General features: G+C 43.5%; 1 protein-coding gene across 3 annotated transcripts in view; it reads left to right on the top strand.

Annotated features, from left to right (window-relative positions):
• The window catches only part of dhx8 (DEAH-box helicase 8), a 63,423-nt gene that overhangs the window by 30,367 nt on the left and 12,778 nt on the right, over positions 1–20,278 (top strand). For all 3 annotated transcript variants that reach the window (XM_004918626.4, XM_004918627.4, XM_002932524.5), the window contains 11 exons: positions 1,533–1,736; positions 1,825–1,912; positions 2,198–2,295; positions 2,451–2,598; positions 5,181–5,362; positions 5,987–6,181; positions 7,520–7,705; positions 7,797–8,007; positions 9,559–9,740; positions 15,850–15,990; positions 16,320–16,475. In XM_004918626.4, the coding sequence (XP_004918683.1) occupies positions 1,533–1,736; positions 1,825–1,912; positions 2,198–2,295; positions 2,451–2,598; positions 5,181–5,362; positions 5,987–6,181; positions 7,520–7,705; positions 7,797–8,007; positions 9,559–9,740; positions 15,850–15,990; positions 16,320–16,475 (1,791 nt within the window). The remainder of the gene's footprint in view (positions 1–1,532; positions 1,737–1,824; positions 1,913–2,197; positions 2,296–2,450; positions 2,599–5,180; positions 5,363–5,986; positions 6,182–7,519; positions 7,706–7,796; positions 8,008–9,558; positions 9,741–15,849; positions 15,991–16,319; positions 16,476–20,278) is intronic.

Raw genomic sequence — 20,278 nt, 5'->3', positions numbered from 1 at the left:
AGCTAAGTTTTATATATACGGAATGCGACTCGGTTGAAGGATATATTACAGCACACTTTAAGCAACAAAAGAAGACTTCTAGAGCCTTCCCCATTTATGATCTGGCATGGCGTGGACGTGGCGTGGCAGGACAGGAAGACCGAGACAATCTTTGGAAGAAAAGTGGGCAGAGTACGGAGCACAGCCTTATCCTGTCCTGTTGCTTGGGGCACAACAGGACAGGATAAGGCTGTGCTTCGTACTCTGCCCTCTTTTCTTCCGAAGTTCGTCTCTGCATACCATTTAAATCAGGACATTGTGGTGCCTTCTTTCTGTCCCAACCCTAAGAACTCCAAGGAGACAGCGCTTCATTTGCTCAATGTTGTCTGGGCCTTCAAATACTAATGTCCACTGATCTACGGCATTCAGGAGATCAGGCGCTCTAATTGTTCTTCCAGTTGGCCCACGTAAGGGCCTGCAAGCTTCCAACCACCCTTCATAGGTGGATTAGGAGTACTATATCCAAAGCTTATCATTGCCAGCAAGCCTTCCCCCATTGGGGTTACAGCACACTCCACCAGATCTATGGCTGCTTCATGGTCTTCCATTTACACCTTCACTCATTTTTACCAAGTGCATGTGACTTCCTCAGCGGAGGCAGTTTTTGGCAGGAAGGTGTTTCAGGCTGCAGTGCAGGCTTAGATGTAAGTCCTCACCCCACCCTTCCATAGGGACTGCTTTTGAACATTCCTCCATTGCCTGCGTACCCCTGAAATGAAAGAGAAAGGGATTTTTGTCTTACCTGTAAAATCGTTTTCTCTCTTCATTGAAAGGGGTACACAGATACGCCCTCCCTTCTTCCCCTGGGAATGTTCTGTGTCTGAGCTCCCTTCCTTAGACTCACCCTGGTGGGTGTCCCCTCTAGCTTTTAGTCCCCCTCGATATTTGGTTCTCCGGCCGGCATGATGGGGACAGCGTTGTTGCCCAACAGTTTAGTCTATTAATGCCTTTTGTGCTGGTTCCGGTTATGATTATTTTATACGTTCTGGGTAGTGACAGCCTCCCGGAGGGGGTGTAGTCTGCTGAGGAGAGATGATCAGGCCCCCTGGGTGTCCTGGCCTCTCGGAAAATAACGTTAACCCTCCAGTGCCTGTGTCCCCCTTTCAATGAAGAGAGAAAAGGATTTTACAGTAAGACAAAAATCCCTCTTTCTCACATACCCAGCCATTTTTTTAATACTATGTGTGAGTCATAGCAACCAATCTATGAACATCCAGGCCATTTCTGTAAGCAGATTGCATGGAGTGACAATGTCTGTAGGATGCAGCAGGTCATAGGGTGGAAACTGTAGCTACTGAAACCTTAGCTTTTGGCCCCACTGACACAGTGCTAATGGGTGTAATGTGATAGTTATCATCTTTTGCCATTTGTATGTTTGTGCAGTTCTACTTATCTATCACAACAAAAAGGTTGTTGCATTTGCATTGTTTTTAACTCCTTAGTTTGTGTAAATCCTATTTGCAGTCTTTACTAACACATTAACAATGTTCCAGGACGTTAACCAAGATACTGGCGAAGACCTGAATCCCAACAGACGCAGAAATCTTATAGGTGACAGCAATGAAGAAGCTTCCATGAGGAACCCAGACCGACCAAGCCATCTCTCTTTAGTAAATGCTCCAGAGATTGAAGATGACACCTTAGAAAGAAAACGCCTTACCAAAATCTCAGATCCTGAAAAGTGGGAGATTAAACAGGTGATGTTCTTTTTCAAAATAAAAAAAATCATAATACAAGCTGTAGAAACATTGTTTTTAATCCCCACTGACATTCATGTTTCTTTAGATGATTGCAGCTAATGTTCTATCAAAAGAAGAATTCCCTGATTTTGATGAGGAGACTGGAATCCTTCCTAAGGTGGATGATGAGGAAGGTTTGTTATTCTGTTGCTTTTTAGTACCTATCCTTCTATTCAGACCCTATCTTCCACATATAACAGGTGTTTATTAAAACTACTGCCTGGTTGCTAGGGTATTATAAATTAAAAGGAATTTTTAAATTCTCACACTGTATACTTTTGGGCTGTCAGCATCTTTGTTTTCAAGATTTCTGTACCCAGTGCTACTTTCCAACTACTGTGTACGTTATATATTGCAGACCAATAGCACCAAACTTATAGTTGCCCATTTGATGTTCTGAAACCTCATGTTCTTTTCAGACGAGGACCTGGAGATAGAGTTGGTTGAAGAAGAGCCTCCGTTTCTTAGAGGACACACAAAACAGAGCATGGACATGAGCCCTATAAAAATAGTAAAGGTGAGTATTGTATGGTATGTTAACTAATATATAAATAATTCAGTGTATTTAAAGGGAAAACTATATGAACTTTTTTAAAGACAGCAGATTGTACAAACTGAAAAGCCATCTTTTTGACCATATAACTTTTTTTTTTTTTTTTTTTTTTTTTAAAGAATCCTGACGGCTCCCTCTCTCAGGCTGCCATGATGCAGAGTGCTCTGGCAAAGGAGAGGCGAGAAATGAAGCAAGCTCAAAGAGAAGCTGAGATGGATTCTATACCTATGGGATTGAACAAACACTGGGTAGATCCTTTGCCTGATGGTAAGTTTTCCTTCCATGAATGATTTTACATAAAATATTCAATTTACAAATTTTATTTTTGTATATTTACACTCTAAAATATTTGTTAAATATATGTGAGGTTGTGTATGGTTTGTAAAATATGTAAAATGTTGTGTGACAGTCAGAGCATTTTATAGGTCTCATTTCAAATGCTATTAAATCCTGCTATTGCAATAGGAATACCAATAAAATGTGCCCCTTTGTAATGCAAACATTTGTTGTGTTTTTTTTAGGGGGTTCTACATATTGGTGTTTTTAAGATGTGCCTGTTCAAATATGCATCAAAACTCATACTGTGTTTAAATGCATTTGTGGAGTTGCATGTTAACCCTACAGTGGATATCAAAAGTCTACACACCCCTGGTAAAATGTGAGGTTCCTGTGCTGTATAAAAATGAGACAAAGATAAATCATTTTAGAACTTTTTCCACCTTTTAATGTGACCTATAAACTGTACCACTCAATTGAAAAACAAACTGAAATCTTTTAGGTGGAGGGAAGAAAACCAAAAAAACTAAAATGTGGTTGCATAAGTGTGCACGCCTTCTTCTAACTGGGGATGTAGCTGTGTTCGGAATTAAGCAATCACATCAAAATCATGTTAAATAGGAGTAAGCATGCACCTTCCATCATTTAAAGTGCCTCTGATTAACCCCAAATACAGTTCAGCTGCTCTAGTTGGTCTTTCCTGACATTTTTTTAGTTGCATCCCACAGCCAAAGCCATAGTCCCCAGAGAGCTTCCAAAGCATCAGAGGGATGTGTTTGTTAAAATATATCCGTCAGGAGAAGGGTACAAAAGAGTTTCCAAGGCATTAGATATACCATGAAACACAGTGAAGACGGTCATCATCAAGTGGAGAAATATGGCACAACACTGACATTACCAAGAACTGGACGTCCCTCCAAAATTGATGAAAAGACGAGAAGAAAACTGGTCAGGGAGGCTACCAAGAGGCCTACAGCAACATTAAAGGAGCGGCAGGTATATCTGGTAAGTACTGGCTGTGTGGTACATGTGACAACAATCTCCCGTATTCTTCTTATGTCTGGGCTATGGGGTAGAGTGGCAAGGGGAAAGGCCTATCTTACGAAGAAAAACATCCAAGCCAGGCTACATTTTGCAAAAACACATCTGAAGTCTCCCAAAAGCATGTGGGAAAAGGTGTTATGGTCTGATGAAACCAAGGTTGAACTTTTTGCCCATAATTCCAAAAAATATGTTTGGCACAAAAACAATACTGCACATCACCAAAAGAACACCATACCCACAGTGAAGCATGGTGGTGGCAGCATCATGCTTTGGGGCTGTTTTTCTTCAGCTGGAACTGGGGCCTTAGTTAAGATAGAGGGAATTATGAACAGTTCTAAATACCAGTCAATATTGGCACAACACCTTCAGGCTTCTGCCATAAAGCTGAACATGAGGAGGAACTTCATCTTTCAGCGTGACAATCACCCAAAGCATACATCCAAATCAACAACGGAGTGGCTTCACCGGAAGAAGATTAAAGTTTTGGAATGGCCCAGCCAGAGCCCAGACCTGAATCCGATTGAAAATCTGTGGGGTGATCTGAAGAGGGCTGTGCACAGGAGATGCCCTCGCAATCTGACAGATTTGGAGTGTTTCTGCAAAGAAGAGTGGGCAAATCTTGCAAAGTCACAATGTGCCATGCTGATCACATTAAAAAGTCACATTAAAAAAAAAAAAAAGTCACATTAAAGGTGGAAAAGTTCTGAAATTATTTATCTTTGTCTCATTTTTGTACAGCACAGGAACCTGACATTTTACCAGGGGTGTGTAGACTTTTTATATCCACTGTATGTACACATTAAAGGGAAGGCACTTTCCAATCAAGATCCTTTTTCCAGATTGGGCTGCTTATTTGAAACATCATGTGTCTATTAAGTTTGGGATAGACTTGCTCCTTGTTGTAGTACATTTAGTTTGGTCAGAGTCAGTTGGCTGATGTAAGCCAGCTAATAGAAAGTCCATTTAGCAGCAAACCCCAAGACCTCTCCCCTGCACCAGTCTCTTAGCCATGTGTTAACCTCCTTAATTTTTCCACAGCTTCCCTAATTTAGCATACAGTTAGTTTTTTGAAGTGTGTTCTTGAAGACTTCTTACCTACCTCTACTTTGTCATTGGCACCATTGTGTACCAAGTCTGCTGGGTTCTCTTCAGATCCTCACAATAATATGTCTATTCACTTCACCATTTGTCCAAGCCCTAGCACAAAAAGGACAGTTTAACTTAAAGGGTCATTGTAACAGATTGCCCTATCCACCTTTCTGTCATCTAATTCTTCTATTACTACAACCTTCCTTTCCTTCCTGTCAGTTCTCCCCACTCCTGTACTAGGGCCGCTTCCCCCCAGGGTTCTTTGAGAGTCACCTTGTTCCCGTACATGCTAGTTCAAAGCATTTATTTTTTATTGATATCACAATGTGTTTTTTGTATACACAGTCTACAAAACATTTGAGAAAGCATTGCTGGAACCATAAAGCAAAAGGAGATACAGATATGTGAAAGACATCTTATTGTATTTCTTTACGTTACAGCTGATGGAAGACAAATTGCTGCTAATATGAGAGGTATTGGGATGATGCCAAATGATATTCCAGAATGGAAGAAGCATGCTTTCGGTGGCAACAAAGCATCCTATGGAAAAAAGACGCAGATGTCAATTGTGGAACAGAGGGAAAGTCTCCCCATTTACAAGCTGAAGGAGCAGCTTGTGCAGGTAAAATCACAGAAAAACAGTTGGGTCTTTTGAAGGAATGGTAGAAGAAGAGTTAGGGACATAAAAAAAAAAACAACAAACCAGACAGATTTTTGTTCATAGTGTCTCAACTCCCATAGCAGCCCATCTACTGTTTTCTGGAACAGAAGAAAAGCAAGGAAGAAATTGGCCTGTGGGCCAATGTGCCCTGTTCTGGTTTCAGGGCACATTAACAGTAATGACTTTGTAGTTTGGAGTAGCTTTCCAGAATTAACTCTGCATTAACAAAAGTCAGTTCAGTCACTTCAGGTGATAATTTCACATTGTGGATTGGATTTGGATTAAAAAAAAAATCACTTTTTATTTATTTTATTTTTTTTACACCTTTTTACTGTATTACTGTATTACTTTTTACTGTTACATTGTCTCATTTGGCCTGAATAGAACAAACAATGCTTCTTAGCTATCTATGTATAAGCTGTATCACGGACAGCAATAAACCAATGTCCATTTTGTAGCTCCAGTCCTTTTTCCACCCACACTATAGATCTTAGCACAGTGATTGATAGACCATGCAGCAGAAAGTGTGATGGGACAGATAGTCACTTACATCACCTGTATTATCTCTTGATTTTTATCCTCTAGGCAGTGCATGACAACCAGATTCTCATTGTTATCGGAGAGACCGGCTCAGGTAAAACAACCCAAATCACCCAGTATTTGGCAGAAGCTGGTTACACGACCAGGGGGAAAATAGGCTGCACCCAACCAAGAAGAGTGGCTGCAATGTCAGTTGCTAAGAGAGTGTCAGAAGAATATGGCTGCTGTTTAGGACAAGAGGTAAATTTAAGGAGACTTCTTATTCATCCTTCTTGTTTACATATTGCGAATAGAGGAGAACTCCTTTTACTTACACTCCCACATCCTTTCATTGTTACCTCCAATTGTATCTATGGATGTCTTTTTAAAACCTGCATAGCTACATAAGGCTTTATAGATTTAGACATTTTAGCATTCCTGTGCTTTTTGAAAATGAAGGGTTCCATTAAAGGACATGTAAAGCCTACATTTTCCTACAATGTATATCATAGCATAGCATCATTTCTACTGTATATATCCCCTTCATTTGCCAGCACCATCACATTTTCATAAAAAAATTTTCTCTGACACAACACATCAGTTACATTTAAATCTGCAAACAGCATACAAACTAAGACCCTTATTCAGCATAAATTTCATCAAGGATGCAGCCTCACCCAGGCAGAACTGTCTTTGATAAGTTTGTTTGAGCACTGTAGTGGTTAAGCAGAGCTCAGGAGAGGAGGTTAGGAAAAGAAAATAGGAGCAGACAACTACAGAAGACAACAAGAGCTGAGTTTCTATGGGAACCAGAAATGCCATCTCTTTATTGGCTGCTAGAATGGAGGATGTTTTAAGTAATCTGAGAAAATCTGAGCATACCCAGGAGCCAACAGCCAAAACAAATTCTTGAGGTAGGGGGCCAAGTTGGTTACAAGTAGAGAAAGAAATCTAAGTGATTAAGGGGATGCTGCAGCCTTAATATTACCTCTGGACAACCAGAGTGGCAGGTATTAAAGGAGAAGGAAAGGCTAATTAAGAGTCAAAGTCAAGCGGAAAGGCATACCTTCAGTTCTCTCAATAGTGCCCTTAATTCTCCCCATATTTCTCCCATTCAGATGATCAGAAGCCTCATAGGAAAAAAAAATACTGAACTCTGTAAAGGAAATTCCCACAGTTCCATGCTCCTACACCAAGACCAAGACCGGTGTACATGCGTAGTTTGTAAGACTATGAGGAAGCTTCCTGCTGATCGGCTGAGATCACACATTCCTAAGGGGGTGGGAGGGAGTTTTTAGCATTCTTGAGGGAGGGGGTAGCAGGAGTGAGGAGAGAGCTGCGTGTCTCTGGCACAGGAAAACAGAGACAACAAATCCTATTTCTTTTGACAGAGAACTCAGTGCAGCGTTTCTGTGAGTGCTTATGGCTGTATTTACATAGACCTTTTTGATAAAGCTTACTTAGATTTTACCTTTCCTTCTCCTTTAAAAGATTTCAAAGAGTCTGTTCACTGATTACATTTTTTTGTGTGGGGTTTACGTGTCCTTTAATGTCCCACTTTCTGTGCTGTGACGAAGTTCTTTTCTATTTCTGCTCTAGGTTGGATACACTATTCGATTTGAAGATTGTACAAGTCCAGAGACAGTCATAAAGTACATGACTGATGGTATGTTACTGAGAGAGTGCCTTATAGACCCCGACCTGACACAGTATGCCATAATCATGTTGGACGAGGCTCATGAGAGGACAATTCATACAGATGTGTTGTTTGGTCTCCTTAAAAAGGTAGGTAAAAACATTCACCCTATCCTGCCAAGTTTTGCTTTATCTGTGTGGTTAGAAAGCTTCATCTAGATCTTGTTTCATTTTGTTCTAGACTGTACAAAAGCGGCCAGATATGAAGCTCATTGTGACCTCTGCAACACTGGATGCAGTCAAATTCTCCCAGTATTTTTATGAGGCACCAATTTTCACCATTCCCGGTCGGACATACCCTGTTGAGATTCTTTATACCAAAGAGCCAGAGACAGACTACCTGGATGCCAGTCTCATTACGGTCATGCAGATACATTTGACAGAACCACCGGGTAGGTTGACTGGTAACTGGTACCCAGGCAGGCTTTTAGTGGGCTCTCTCAATATTGCTTAAAGTAGAAATTCCACAGTTTGTGAATGAACATGGCTTATATGGTCTTGACCATTCTTTGTAAAAGATTGTAGATCTAAGCAGTAACCACAATTAAATACATTTCAAATCACAATATTATAAGTTGTCTAATTCCAGGCAGTGTCATTCAGTTGCTACTAAAGCAAATAAAGTGCTGCCTTGAATAAAAAAAGGGCATTGATTCAAGGGATGAAAATATAATTTTGCCTCTTATAGGTTTCTGTTAAGGCCTCACCTTGAATATGCAGTGCAGGTTTGGGCTCCAGTCCTTAAGAGGGATACAAGTACATTAGAGTGGATTATAGGCAGATAAGGGGGTGTTGTGTTTTCCCATAAAAGCGATCAACGCACCAGAGGCCGCCCCTTTTAGATTAGAGGAACGGAACTTTCATTTGAAGCAGCGTAGGTGGTTTTTCATGGTGAGGGCATTGAGGTTGTGGAATGCCCTTCCAATTGATGTTGATAGCAGATTCTGTTAATGCCTTTAAGGGCTCTGGCACACGGAGAGATTAGTTGCCCACGACAAATCTCCCTGAAATGCCATCCCACCGGCGAAAATGTAAATCACCGGTGGGATGGCATACATCCCGGAAGTTTCCTCTCAAGGCAACTTCCGCAATTTTGGGGCAATTTACATTTTTGCTGGTGGGATGGCATACGCGGCGCTACGATTTCCCCGAAGTTGCATTGAGAGGAAACTTCCGCATTGTATGCAATCCCACTGGCGATTTACATTTTTGCTGGTGGGATGGCATTTCGGGGAGATTAGTCGCCCGCGACAACGGAGATTTGTCTCGGGGGCGACTAATCTCCCTGTGTGCCAGAGCCCTAAAGGAGAAGGAAAGGAAAGTCTCCCTATATTTCACCTGTTCAGAAGATCAGAAGCCAAACAGGAGAAAGAACGCTGAGCTGTGGAAAGAACGTTCCCATAATGCCTCACTCCTGCTCAGACCCAGACCAAGTGAACATGCTCAGTTAGTAAGACTATGATTCAGCTTCCTGCTGATTGACACAGATCCACATTCCTAAGGGGGGAAGTGAGTTCTTAGCATTCTTGAGGGAGGGGGGAGCAGGAGAGGGGAGAGAGCAGAAAACTGCCTGTCTGTGGCACATCAATTACAGACACAAATCTTTTCACAGAGAAATCAGTGCAGCGTTTCTGTGAGTGCTTATGACTGTATTTACATAGACCTTTCTGATAAAGCTAACTTAGTTTTTACCTTTCTCCTTTAAGATGGGCTTGTGATTTATTAAGCATTTTTTCCAAGGCTATTGTGATACTAAAATCTACAGTTAGTATTGATGTAGGTGTATGTGAATGTATAGATAGGTTTGTATAGGTATGTGTGCTGGATTTACTTGGAAAGGTTGAACTTGATGGACTCTGGTCTTTTTTTTTCCAACTCTATGTAACTATATGTCTTGTGCCATAACATGTACTAATAACCTTGTGTTTCTCTGTTCTTTACAGGGGATATTTTAGTATTCCTTACTGGACAAGAGGAAATTGATACTGCTTGTGAAATTCTTTATGAAAGAATGAAGTCTCTTGGACCTGATGTGCCAGAGCTGATTATCTTACCTGTTTATTCAGCATTGCCCAGTGAAATGCAGACAAGGATATTTGACCCAGCACCTCCTGGAAGCAGAAAGGTACTAGAATATTTTATTGTGTGGCAGTGAAAATTAAAGTTAAAATATTAATTAAAATTGTGTGGTTTTGTCTGAAAAGTGCAGTGCTTATTAAAGGAACAGTAACACCAAAAAATGAAAGTGTATAAAAATAATCAATATATTATGTACTATTGCCCTGCACTGGTAAAAGTTGTGTGTTTTGCTTCATAAACATTACTACAGTTTATATAAATACCCTGCTGTGTAGCCATGGGGGCAGCCATTTAAATTGAAAAAAGGAGAAAAGGCACAGGTTACTGAGCAGATAACAGATAAGTAGCATAGATTTCCATTGTATTCTACACAGTAATCTGTTATCTTCTTATGTAACCTGTGCCTTTTCTCCTTTTTTCAATTTAAATGGCTGCCCCCATGGCTACACAACAGCTATTTCTATTAACTATAGTAGTCTTTCTGAAGCAAACACGCAACTTTTACCAGTGCAGGGCAACAGTACATTATATTTTAATTATTTTAAAACATTTTTATTTTTTAATGTTACTGTTCCTTTAAAGTAGTTTTACGGGAGATCAGGGAAATGTAATCATATGTTAAAGGGGCAGTTTACCCCCTCTGTTCTACATGATGCGAATGAATAAGGACTTGTGCTTTACATACTTTCCTCTGTTTTGTCTGTGGGACACAGGGACCATGGGTATAGCATCCACCACTAGGAGGCAGGACACTGTAAGGAAAACTCCTCCCTCCTGTGCTATACCCCTCTGCCTAGCTGCCTGAGGCTCAGTTTTTTCAGTGTCCTCAAGGAGACAGGATCATCTCTCACATGATGTGACATATCTTCAGCTAGCATATACTGGCACCAGGGGTTGACCCAAAGCACTTACAGAAAGTGACTTTCTTGTGGCTTCCCCCTACGTGGGATTTGCGTTGCAGGGGCTAGTAAGTCTCTTGGAGCAAGCCACACAGTTCTATACCTGACCTTAGGGAATAGGTGACTGTCCTGCACACGCGCGCTGCCTGCTGGGATATAGCAGACCTTCCAGCGCTTCCAAGGGTGAGTTACACCGGATGCCCCTCACTCCCTATCAGCCCTGCCTCCCATCCAGCTTACCGGTAGCATAAAGCTTACTCCGGGCCCATCTGCGCTAAGGCGCGCACGCACAGGGGGCGGGTCCTCCATTCCGCACTTCCGCCTTCTCCCCCACTTCCGTTTCCGCCTACTGCTTTGCGCCAAGTGGCGCACACAGTTAGGAACTGCGCACACCACTCTCCTCACACGGAGCTGCGCACAGACCCAGGATCGCCATTGCTACAGGCGCCCAGGGCCAGAACGCACACGGGGAGAAGCGGTTCTCACAGGGACCCTGCCACAGCCAAGCGGAATCCCCTGGGAGGCAGGAGCTGGTAATTGCAGCAGTTGCTGCATGGGATAGGGAAGTGTTTGGGGAGTTATTACTACATATTGTACATACTGTAAACTACATATTGTCTGCATATAAACATGTCTGAGGGCAACTCAGAAGGCCCATTTTCCAGGGCTACCCAGTCCAAGGTCAAATATTTAGCCTGCGCTAAATGCCGTAAACGCCTACCATCAGGCCGCAAGGAGCCTTTGTGTTCCTCTTGCACTAATCAGTCTGCTGAGACACCTACCCAGGCACAGGAAACTACTGCCACTACTGTAAACGCACAACAGGGTGATGTCCCTCCTATGGCTACCGATTCCCTCACTCAGCCACCCACGCCCAATCAGGATCCTCCTGCATGGGCCCTGCACTTATCTACCGGCATACCCAAACTAGCGGCATGCCTAGACAAACTAGACCAGGGTCCAGGGGACCCCCGCACAAAAAACACTAAAAGACCTGCTCCCCTCCTAGTAGAGGAGGATAGCGACGGAGAGTCACCATCAGTCCCTCATACCTGGGAAGAGCAATCCCTTTCTGAAGGGGAAATCTCCTCCGACCAGGCAGAGGGAGGGGATGATCTTAACAAATCATCCTCCGAGGCCCTTGATAATCTAATTTCCTCCGTATTTTGTTGCCTTGATGTTAAGGAACAGGAATCCTCCTCCGATTCCTCAAGTTCCCTTTTCAAAAGGCAAAAGAAATCTACTCTGGTCTTTCCATCTCATCAACAATTAGATTCCCTTATTAAGTCCGAATGGGAACATCCCGAAAGGAAGTTTCAGGCCAACCGCCGTTTCCAACGGCTGTACCCCTTTTCACAGGACATGCTCGACAAGTGGTCTTCTGTTGATGCCCCAGTATCTCGCCTATCAAAACACACAGCCTTACCAGTCCCTGATGCCTCGTCCTTTAAGGACTCAATGGATAAGAAAATGGAAGGTTTTCTCAGAGCCATTTTTACTGCATCGGGTGAAGCCTTACGGCCAGTTTTAGCATCGGCCTGGGTTAGTAGGGCCTCCCAGTCATGGTCCTCTTCCCTCATAGAAGGAATTAACTCTGGCATGCATAGGCAAGATCTCCTCAACATTGCTTCACAAATCAAGGAAGCCAATGACTATATTTGTGAAGCTTCCCTGGATGCGACACAGGTAATCAGCCGGGCGTCTGCACTTTCGGTGGCAGCTCGCCGTACTCTCTGGCTCAAACTTTGGTCGGCGGACCTATCCTCAAAAAAGTCGCTTACTACCATTCCCTTCAAGGGAAAACTTCTCTTTGGCCCTGAACTAGATAAAATTATCAGTCAGGCCACGGGCGGCAAAAGCACACTCCTTCCCCAACCTCGGGCACATACGTCCTTTCGCCGGGGCCGCTTTTTTCGTCCCTCCAAAACATCAAAGGCCTCCACTTCCAGCAGAGATTTCTCTCCGCAGAACTCAGGCCCCAAGTACCGCTATCAGAATCGCACCAAACCCAACTGGCAAAACCGGCGCACCCAATCCAAGCCATCCGACAAAACCACATCCACATGACTACATCCTGCAGCCCAAAACCACCCATCCAGTGGGCGGACGACTGCGTTTCTTCAGAGAGGCCTGGTCCCAACTCACACCGGACCCTTGGATACACGAAATTGTGTCCTCAGGCTATCACCTAGAGTTCGAGACCCTTCCCCCGCCGCGTTTCTTCATGTCTCGAATTCCACAAGAGAAATCCAAACAAAACGCTTTTCTCGCTCTCATGGAGCACATGCTCTCCGATCAGGTCATTGCGCCGGTCCCTCCTGGAGAAAAATTCCGAGGATTTTACTCCAACCTCTTTATTGTCCCCAAAAAGGACGGGTCCTTCCGGCCAGTGTTGAACCTGAAACAACTCAATACTTTCATTCGCTTCACCCGGTTCAAGACGGAATCACTACGATCAGTCATTGCGGCCATGAACCCTCAGGAATTCATGACAGCAATAGATATCAAGGATGCCTACTTACACATTCCCATCTTCCCACCGCATCAGAAATTCTTGAGGTTTGCCTTCAAAGGGCACCATTACCAATTCCAGGCCCTTCCTTTCGGCCTTACAACAGCCCCGCGGATCTTCACGAAGGTGATGGCGGTGGTCACAGCGGGACTACGAAAACAGGCCCTATCCATAACACCTTATCTGGAAGACATCCTTATCAAGGCTCCCTCATACGCGGCGGCACAACTCAGCCGAGACACGGTACTCCGGTCGCTCTCCGACCTCGGCTGGACCATAAACTATTCCAAGTCCACCCTTACTCCCACTCAGAGGATCACATTCTTGGGACTAACCTTCGATACAAGAAGCCAACGAGTGTTCCTCCCCCCGGACAAGATCGCCAAGATCCAGTCACTGGTGAGACATCTCCTGACCACACCTCTACCGTCAGTCAGGTTTGCCATGAGGACCCTAAGGTCAATGGTAGCCTCCATAGAGGCAGTTCCGTTCGCGCAGTTCCACCTCAGAGAGCTCCAGTGGAATATTTTGGATCAGTGGACACGCAAGTCACTGACACAACCAATCCTCTTGCGCCCCAGAACCAAGTCATCACTTCACTGGTGGCTCCACCAGGAGCACCTTTCAGTGGGCAAGTCCCTGAGGGACCCCCACTGGCTAGTACTGACCACAGATGCCAGACTCCAAGGATGGGGGGCAGTCTTCCCTGAGCCGCTTGGGCTTGGACTCTGGTCTCCCCGGGAGACACAACTACCAATAAACATACTAGAGCTTCGGGCAGCTCACCGGGCACTCCTTCACTGGCAGACTCAGCTCGCAGGACTGGCAATCCGGATACAGTCCGACAACGCCACCACGGTAGCATACCTAAACCATCAGGGAGGCACCAGAAGCCGTGCAGCACTCAGGGAAGTGAGCCTCATTCTGTCCTGGGCCGAAGCCCACGACGTCACGCTATCTGCAGTATATATCCCAGGACTGGAAAACCGGCAGGCCGATTACCTCAGTCGCCAGACCCTCGACCCAGGAGAATGGTCCCTAAAACAATCAGTCTTTCAGACCATCACACATGTGGGGACATCCACACGTGGACCTCATGGCGTCCAGGCACAACCGCCAGGTCGAAGCCTTTATGGCATGCTGCAGGATCCACTGGCCATGGCAGCAGATGCCATGACAACACCTTGGGACTTCCCCCTCTCCTACGTGTTTCCACCTCTTCCACTACTGCCCAGGGTCATCAAAAAGATCAAGAGGGAACACTGCAAAGTGATCCTCATAGCCCCACACTGGCCCAGAAGGGCTTGGTTCTCGGAACTCGTCAACCTCAGCAGGTCAGATCCCTGGCCCCTGCCACTGTCGTAGGTTCTTCTCTCCCAGGGACCCATATTCCATCCCAATCCGGGAGTACTACATTTGACGGCATGGCTACTGAGTCCATAGTCCTTCGCCGTAAGGGATTCTCCACAGGAGTCATACACACGATGATTGCAGCACAGAAACCGGTTTCCGCACAAAACTACCATAGGGTCTGGAAGCGCTACAAGGAGTGGTGCGATCAGGCACACCTCCCTTGGGATCAGTTCTCTCCGATATACTTACTTGAATTCCTCCAAGCCAGTCTAACTAAGGGCCTTTCGCTTGCCTCACTTAAGTCTCAAGTCTCCGCACTTTCGGTGCTTTTTCAGACAAGGATAGCAGAACTCAGTGACGTGCGTACCTTCCTACAAGGGGTGGCACACCTTGTACCTCCATACAGGGCGCCGATCCCAACCTGGGATCTCAACCTAGTCCTACGCGCATTACAAGAGGCACCATTCGAGCCAATGAACACCATTCCTTTGTTATGGCTGACATGGAAGACTATCTTTCTTCTGGCCATCGCTTCGGCAAGATGGGTATCTGAAATCAGTGCCCTGTCTTGCCAACATCCTTACCTGATCTTCCACAATGACAGGGCGGTTCTCCGTACCGTTCCGTCCTTTCTTCCCAAGGTGGTTACCGAATTCCACTTGAATCAGGAGATTACGCTCCCGACGTTCTGCCCACGCCCTAAAAACCCTAAGGAGACGGCCCTTCACTCCTTAGATCCAGTCAGAGCACTAAAAATCTACCTGGCACGCACAAAGGAGCTACGCACAACTCACTCACTCTTCGTTCTTCCAACAGGGCCACTTCTGAGTTCCTGATTACATTGTTGTACATAATTAGTTGAGTTACGTTTTCACTGTTACCTTTCGTTGCTATACAAAACTGAGCCTCAGGCAGCTAGGCAGAGGGGTATAGCACAGGAGGGAGGAGTTTTCCTTACAGTGTCCTGCCTCCTAGTGGTGGATGCTATACCCACTAAAAAGGGATTTTACAAAATCCCTTTTTTGCCTATTGTTTTGAGCATAACAAAATCTATGGTTTTTGTTATTTCTTGAGCTAAACTAGGAGATTGAAGCTACTCCATGTCTCGTCCTTGTCAGTCACTTGCCCTCCGCTTATTCATTTGTGGCAAATCGTAAAGTTAAACTGAATGGGTGAGGAACAGCCATACAGCAGACTCCACAACAGCATGGCCCCCCCCCATCCTGCTGGATCATAGTTATATAAGCCACTGCTGAAGAGGCTGTAAGGAGTTTTACGCATTTATTCTTTGCCCTTTGTAATTTTTTATAGCGAAACCCTAGACATGATATAGAATTTGAATAGAAATGTTTTCATAATGTGCATGAGATTAAAAAGTAAAAATCTTCCAGGTTGTGATTGCTACTAACATTGCAGAGACCTCCCTAACTATTGATGGAATATATTATGTGGTGGATCCAGGATTTGTGAAGCAGAAAGTTTACAACTCCAAGACAGGAATTGATCAACTCGTAGTAACACCAATTTCCCAGGTATGGATTTATTATTTTATTTATTTTATGAGTTTTCTATTTAAAGATAAAGATGTGCTGGTTCCTGTCCTGTGTTCTCAGCTCCGTGTATTCTCTACATACATAGAGGAGACTGCATATAAATAGGAAATGTCACTTTAGGGTGTGGTTACTGAAGAGTTAATATGATTTTTTTTTAATATGATTTTTTAGCACTAAGTTCATAATCATATTAACTCTTCAGTTACTGTAAATCTTATAGTTGGTTGTTCTGTGCAGGTGTGGGACTTGTTTAATGTTGAACTGTGAGAATACTTTGATACTTTTGTATCTGGATTTGTCATCTGCAGGCACAAGCTAAACAGCGAGCTGGGAGAGCAGGAAGAACAGGACCTGGCAAGTGTTACCGGCTTTATACTGAACGAGCCTATCGGGATGAAATGCTGACCACTAATGTACCTGAGATCCAAAGAACCAACTTAGCAAGTACAGTTCTGTCACTCAAGGTACTGTAAGGCTTATTCAGCCTTTGAACTTCTTCGCCATTTTTTCCCAGTTTTATGTTTTGTTTTTGGCGGAGAGGCACTTTTTGGGTATGTATTATCTAAGATTTAATTGAACATGGCAGGTCAGGTGGGGTTTTAACCACGAGATAAAAGATGAATGGACGTAGTGATGCCAACGTTTTTCTAATGCCAGACTAGAAAACATCAACAGTGCTGTAGAGCTGTATAATAAGCATTCGCATTTGCTGGCCTGTTCAGAGCTGTTTTGAGACCCAATTAAAAAAAAAAAAAAAGTTTGTGACCTGTACTACTAACGTGACCCATGGCTGCATTTAAACCCTAGAAAGTTTTTCATAGAATGTAACATAAAATGCAAATGTATTACTGAAGAATTCTTATTGAAGAAAAGTAATACCATTTCACATATTCACATAAAAAGCACCTGAACATAAAAGGCCCCCAAAACCGAAAAGGTTGTGGCATAGTTATGAAATGGTGAAAACAGAGCTTACCTTTATTCAGCAATTGAAAATATCAAAGACGACACACAGTTATCTGTATTCCTGTGTATTCTTTTCAGGGTTCTGTACTGGGTCCACTTTTGTTTAATTTGTTCATAAATGACTTAGGGGAGGGTATTATGAGTAATGTATCAGTGTTTGCAGATGACACAAAACTCTGCAGACCAGTCAATTCTATCCAGGATGTGACATCCCTGCAGCAGGATCTTGACCAACTGGCAATCTGGGCAGCTAAGTGGCAGATGAGATTTAATGTGGATAAATGTAAGGTCATGCACCTGGGATGTAAAAATATGCAAGCCCCGTATACCCTTAATGGGACTGCACTAGGCAAATCCATAATGGAGAAGGACCTTGGAGTCCTTGTAGATAATAAACTTGGCTGTAGCAAGCAATGCCAGGCAGCAGCTGCAAGGGCAAACAAGGTTTTGAGCTGTATTAAAAGGGGTATAGATTCACGGGAGGAGGGGGTTATTCTTCCCCTTTACAGAGCGCTGGTAAGGCCCCATCTAGAATATGCTGTTCAGTTTTGGTCTCCAGTGCTCAAACGGGACATTATTGAGTTAGAGAGGGTCCAGAGAAGGGCAACTAAGCTGGTAAAGGGTATGGAAAGTCTCAGTTATGAAGAAAGACTGGCCAAGTTGGGTCTGTTTACACTGGAGAAGAGGCACTAAAGAGGTGACATGATAACTATATATAAATATATAAAGGGATCATATAATAACCTTTCTAATGTTTTATTTACCGGTAGGTCCTTCCAACGGACACGAGGGCACCCACTTCGTTTAGAAAAAGGGAGGTTCCATTTAAATATTCGGAAAGGATTATTACAGTGAGAGCTGTGAAGTTCTGGAATTCCCTCCCCGAATCAGTCGTGCTGGCTGATACATTTATATAGCTTTAAGAAGGGGCTGGATGGATTCTTAGCAAGTGAGGGAATACAGGGTTATGGGAGATAGCTCTTAGTACTAGTTGATCCAGGGACTGGTCCGATTGCCATCTTGGAGTCAGGAAGGAATTTTTTCCCCTCTGCGGCAAATTAGAGAGGCTTCAGATGGGGTTTTTTGCATTCCTCTGGATCAACTAGAAGTTAGGCAGGTTATATATAGGCATTATGGTTGAACTTGATGGACGTATGTCTTTTTTCAACCCAACTTACTATGTTACTATGTAAAATGAATAGGGCTTTGGGGCCCCATTATTGCAGGGAGGATAAGGTAAGAAACGTAAATCAGGGCTTCCCATCTGAATCCTCCAGCTGTTATTAACCTTAAGCAGTCAGAGGGCTGCTGGGATTGCAGTTGAACATGAGCTTAAAGGCCACAGAATATCTTAGGCATGGGGGTATTTGGTAAAGCATGCTAGAGTAACCCATAGCAAGCTGTGAATAAGAAGCACTTGTTAAGCAATATTCAAAAGTATTCTATGTTGTAGAATAGTTTTAGCTGTGGACAAAAACACATACAGTATCATTAAAAGAATAAGGCCACTGAAAGAGGACAAGATATTTCATGAATAGTAACCTAGTAAGTTAGGTTGAAAAAAGACATACGTCCATCACTTTCAACCATAATGCCTATATATAACCTGCCTAACTTCTAGTTGATCCAGAGGAAGGCAAAAAACCCCATCTGAAGCCTCTCTAATTTGCCGCAGAGGGGAAAAAATTCCTCCCTGACTCCAAGATGGCAATCGGACCAGTCCCTGGATCAACTTGTACTAAGAGCTATCGCCCATAACCCTGTATTCCCTCACTTGCTAAGGATCCATCCAGCCCCTTCTTAAAGTTATATAATGTATCAGCCAGCACGACTGATTCGGGGAGGGAATTCCACAACTTCACAGCTCTCACAGTAAAAAATCCTTTCCGAATATTTAAAATGGAACCTCCCTTCTTCTAAACGGAGTAGGTGCCCTTGTGTCCGTTGGAAGGACTTACTGGTAAATAAAACATTAGAAAGGTTATTATATGATCCCCTTCTATATTTATACATAGTTATCATGTCACCTCTTAAGCGCCTCTTCTCCAGTGTAAACAGACCCAACTTAGCCAGTCTTTCTTCATAACTGAGACTTTCCATATCAGCTTAGTTTCCCTTCTCTGGACCCTCTCTAACTCAGTAATGTCCCGTTTGAGCACTGGAGACCAAAACTGAACAGCATATTCTAGATGGGGCCTTACTAGCGTTCTGTTAAGGGGAAGAATAATTATTATAATAATTTTTATCTACAAGGACTCCAAGGTCCTTCTCCATTATGGATTTGCCTAGTGCAGTCCTATTAAGGGTATAAGTGGCTTGCATATTTTTACATCCCAGGTGCATGACCTTACATTTATCCACATTAAATTTCATCTGCCACTTGACCAACTGGCAATCTGAGCGGCTAAGATCCTGCTGCAAGGATGTCACATCCTGGATAGAATTGACTGGTCTGCAGAGTTCTGTGTCATCTGCAAACACTGAAACATTGCTTGTAATACCCTCCCCTAAGTCATTTATGAACAAGTTATACAAAAGTGGACCCAGTACAGAACCCTGAGGGACCCCACTGAGAACCTTATTCCAAGTAGAACACAAACACATTAGGAAACACCCCAACAGGTGTTCCTCAACAGACTTCAGTGCAGCTATTGGGTGTTAACACTTCTACTTTTCTTATAAATGGAATAAGTTGAGAACAGTAATGATTTAATATCATTTTAAATGACAACCATTTCTGCTCTGTGTTTTTATCAAAAAACATAATGCCCCAATCTATGCCCTGATGCACTGCCCTTAAGGAGCTAAAATTTGCTTTTCTAAAATTCAGTATCTTTGTAGCCCCAGTGTAAATTTTTTCCTGCACCAAACATCAAATGAAACTAGAAAGGGAACAAACTTCATGTTGGGTTGAAAAACATGACGTCACTGAATGGGCTCTGCCCACTTTCTCTGACCTTGGACCACAGTTATATAGTAAAAACCACTGCAAAGTATTGATCCGCTATAGGGCGAAGATGTGTGGCGAGTTTGGGTGTTGTACCCTTAAAACTGTAGGAGGAGTAGCGTTTAGAAAATGGGGGGCGCTAAGAATAATAATAAGAAGAAGCAGAAGAAGAAGAAGCGGAAGAATAAGCCAGAGTCGAAGAACAGTATGTTGGGGTTTTCAACCCAACACAATAACATTATGGTCGCTATTACCCAGGGGTTCAACCACTTGCACGTTTGCTATACGATCTGGGTCATTAGAGATCACTAGATCCAATATAGCATGGTTCCTGGTTGGCTCCTCAACAACCTG

This window comes from Xenopus tropicalis, chromosome 10 (genome assembly GCF_000004195.4).
Source record: "Xenopus tropicalis strain Nigerian chromosome 10, UCB_Xtro_10.0, whole genome shotgun sequence".
Classification (NCBI taxonomy): Eukaryota; Metazoa; Chordata; class Amphibia; order Anura; family Pipidae; genus Xenopus; species Xenopus tropicalis.
The sequence above is the reverse complement of the archived record's forward strand: the minus strand, read 5'-3'. Positions and strand labels throughout refer to the sequence as shown.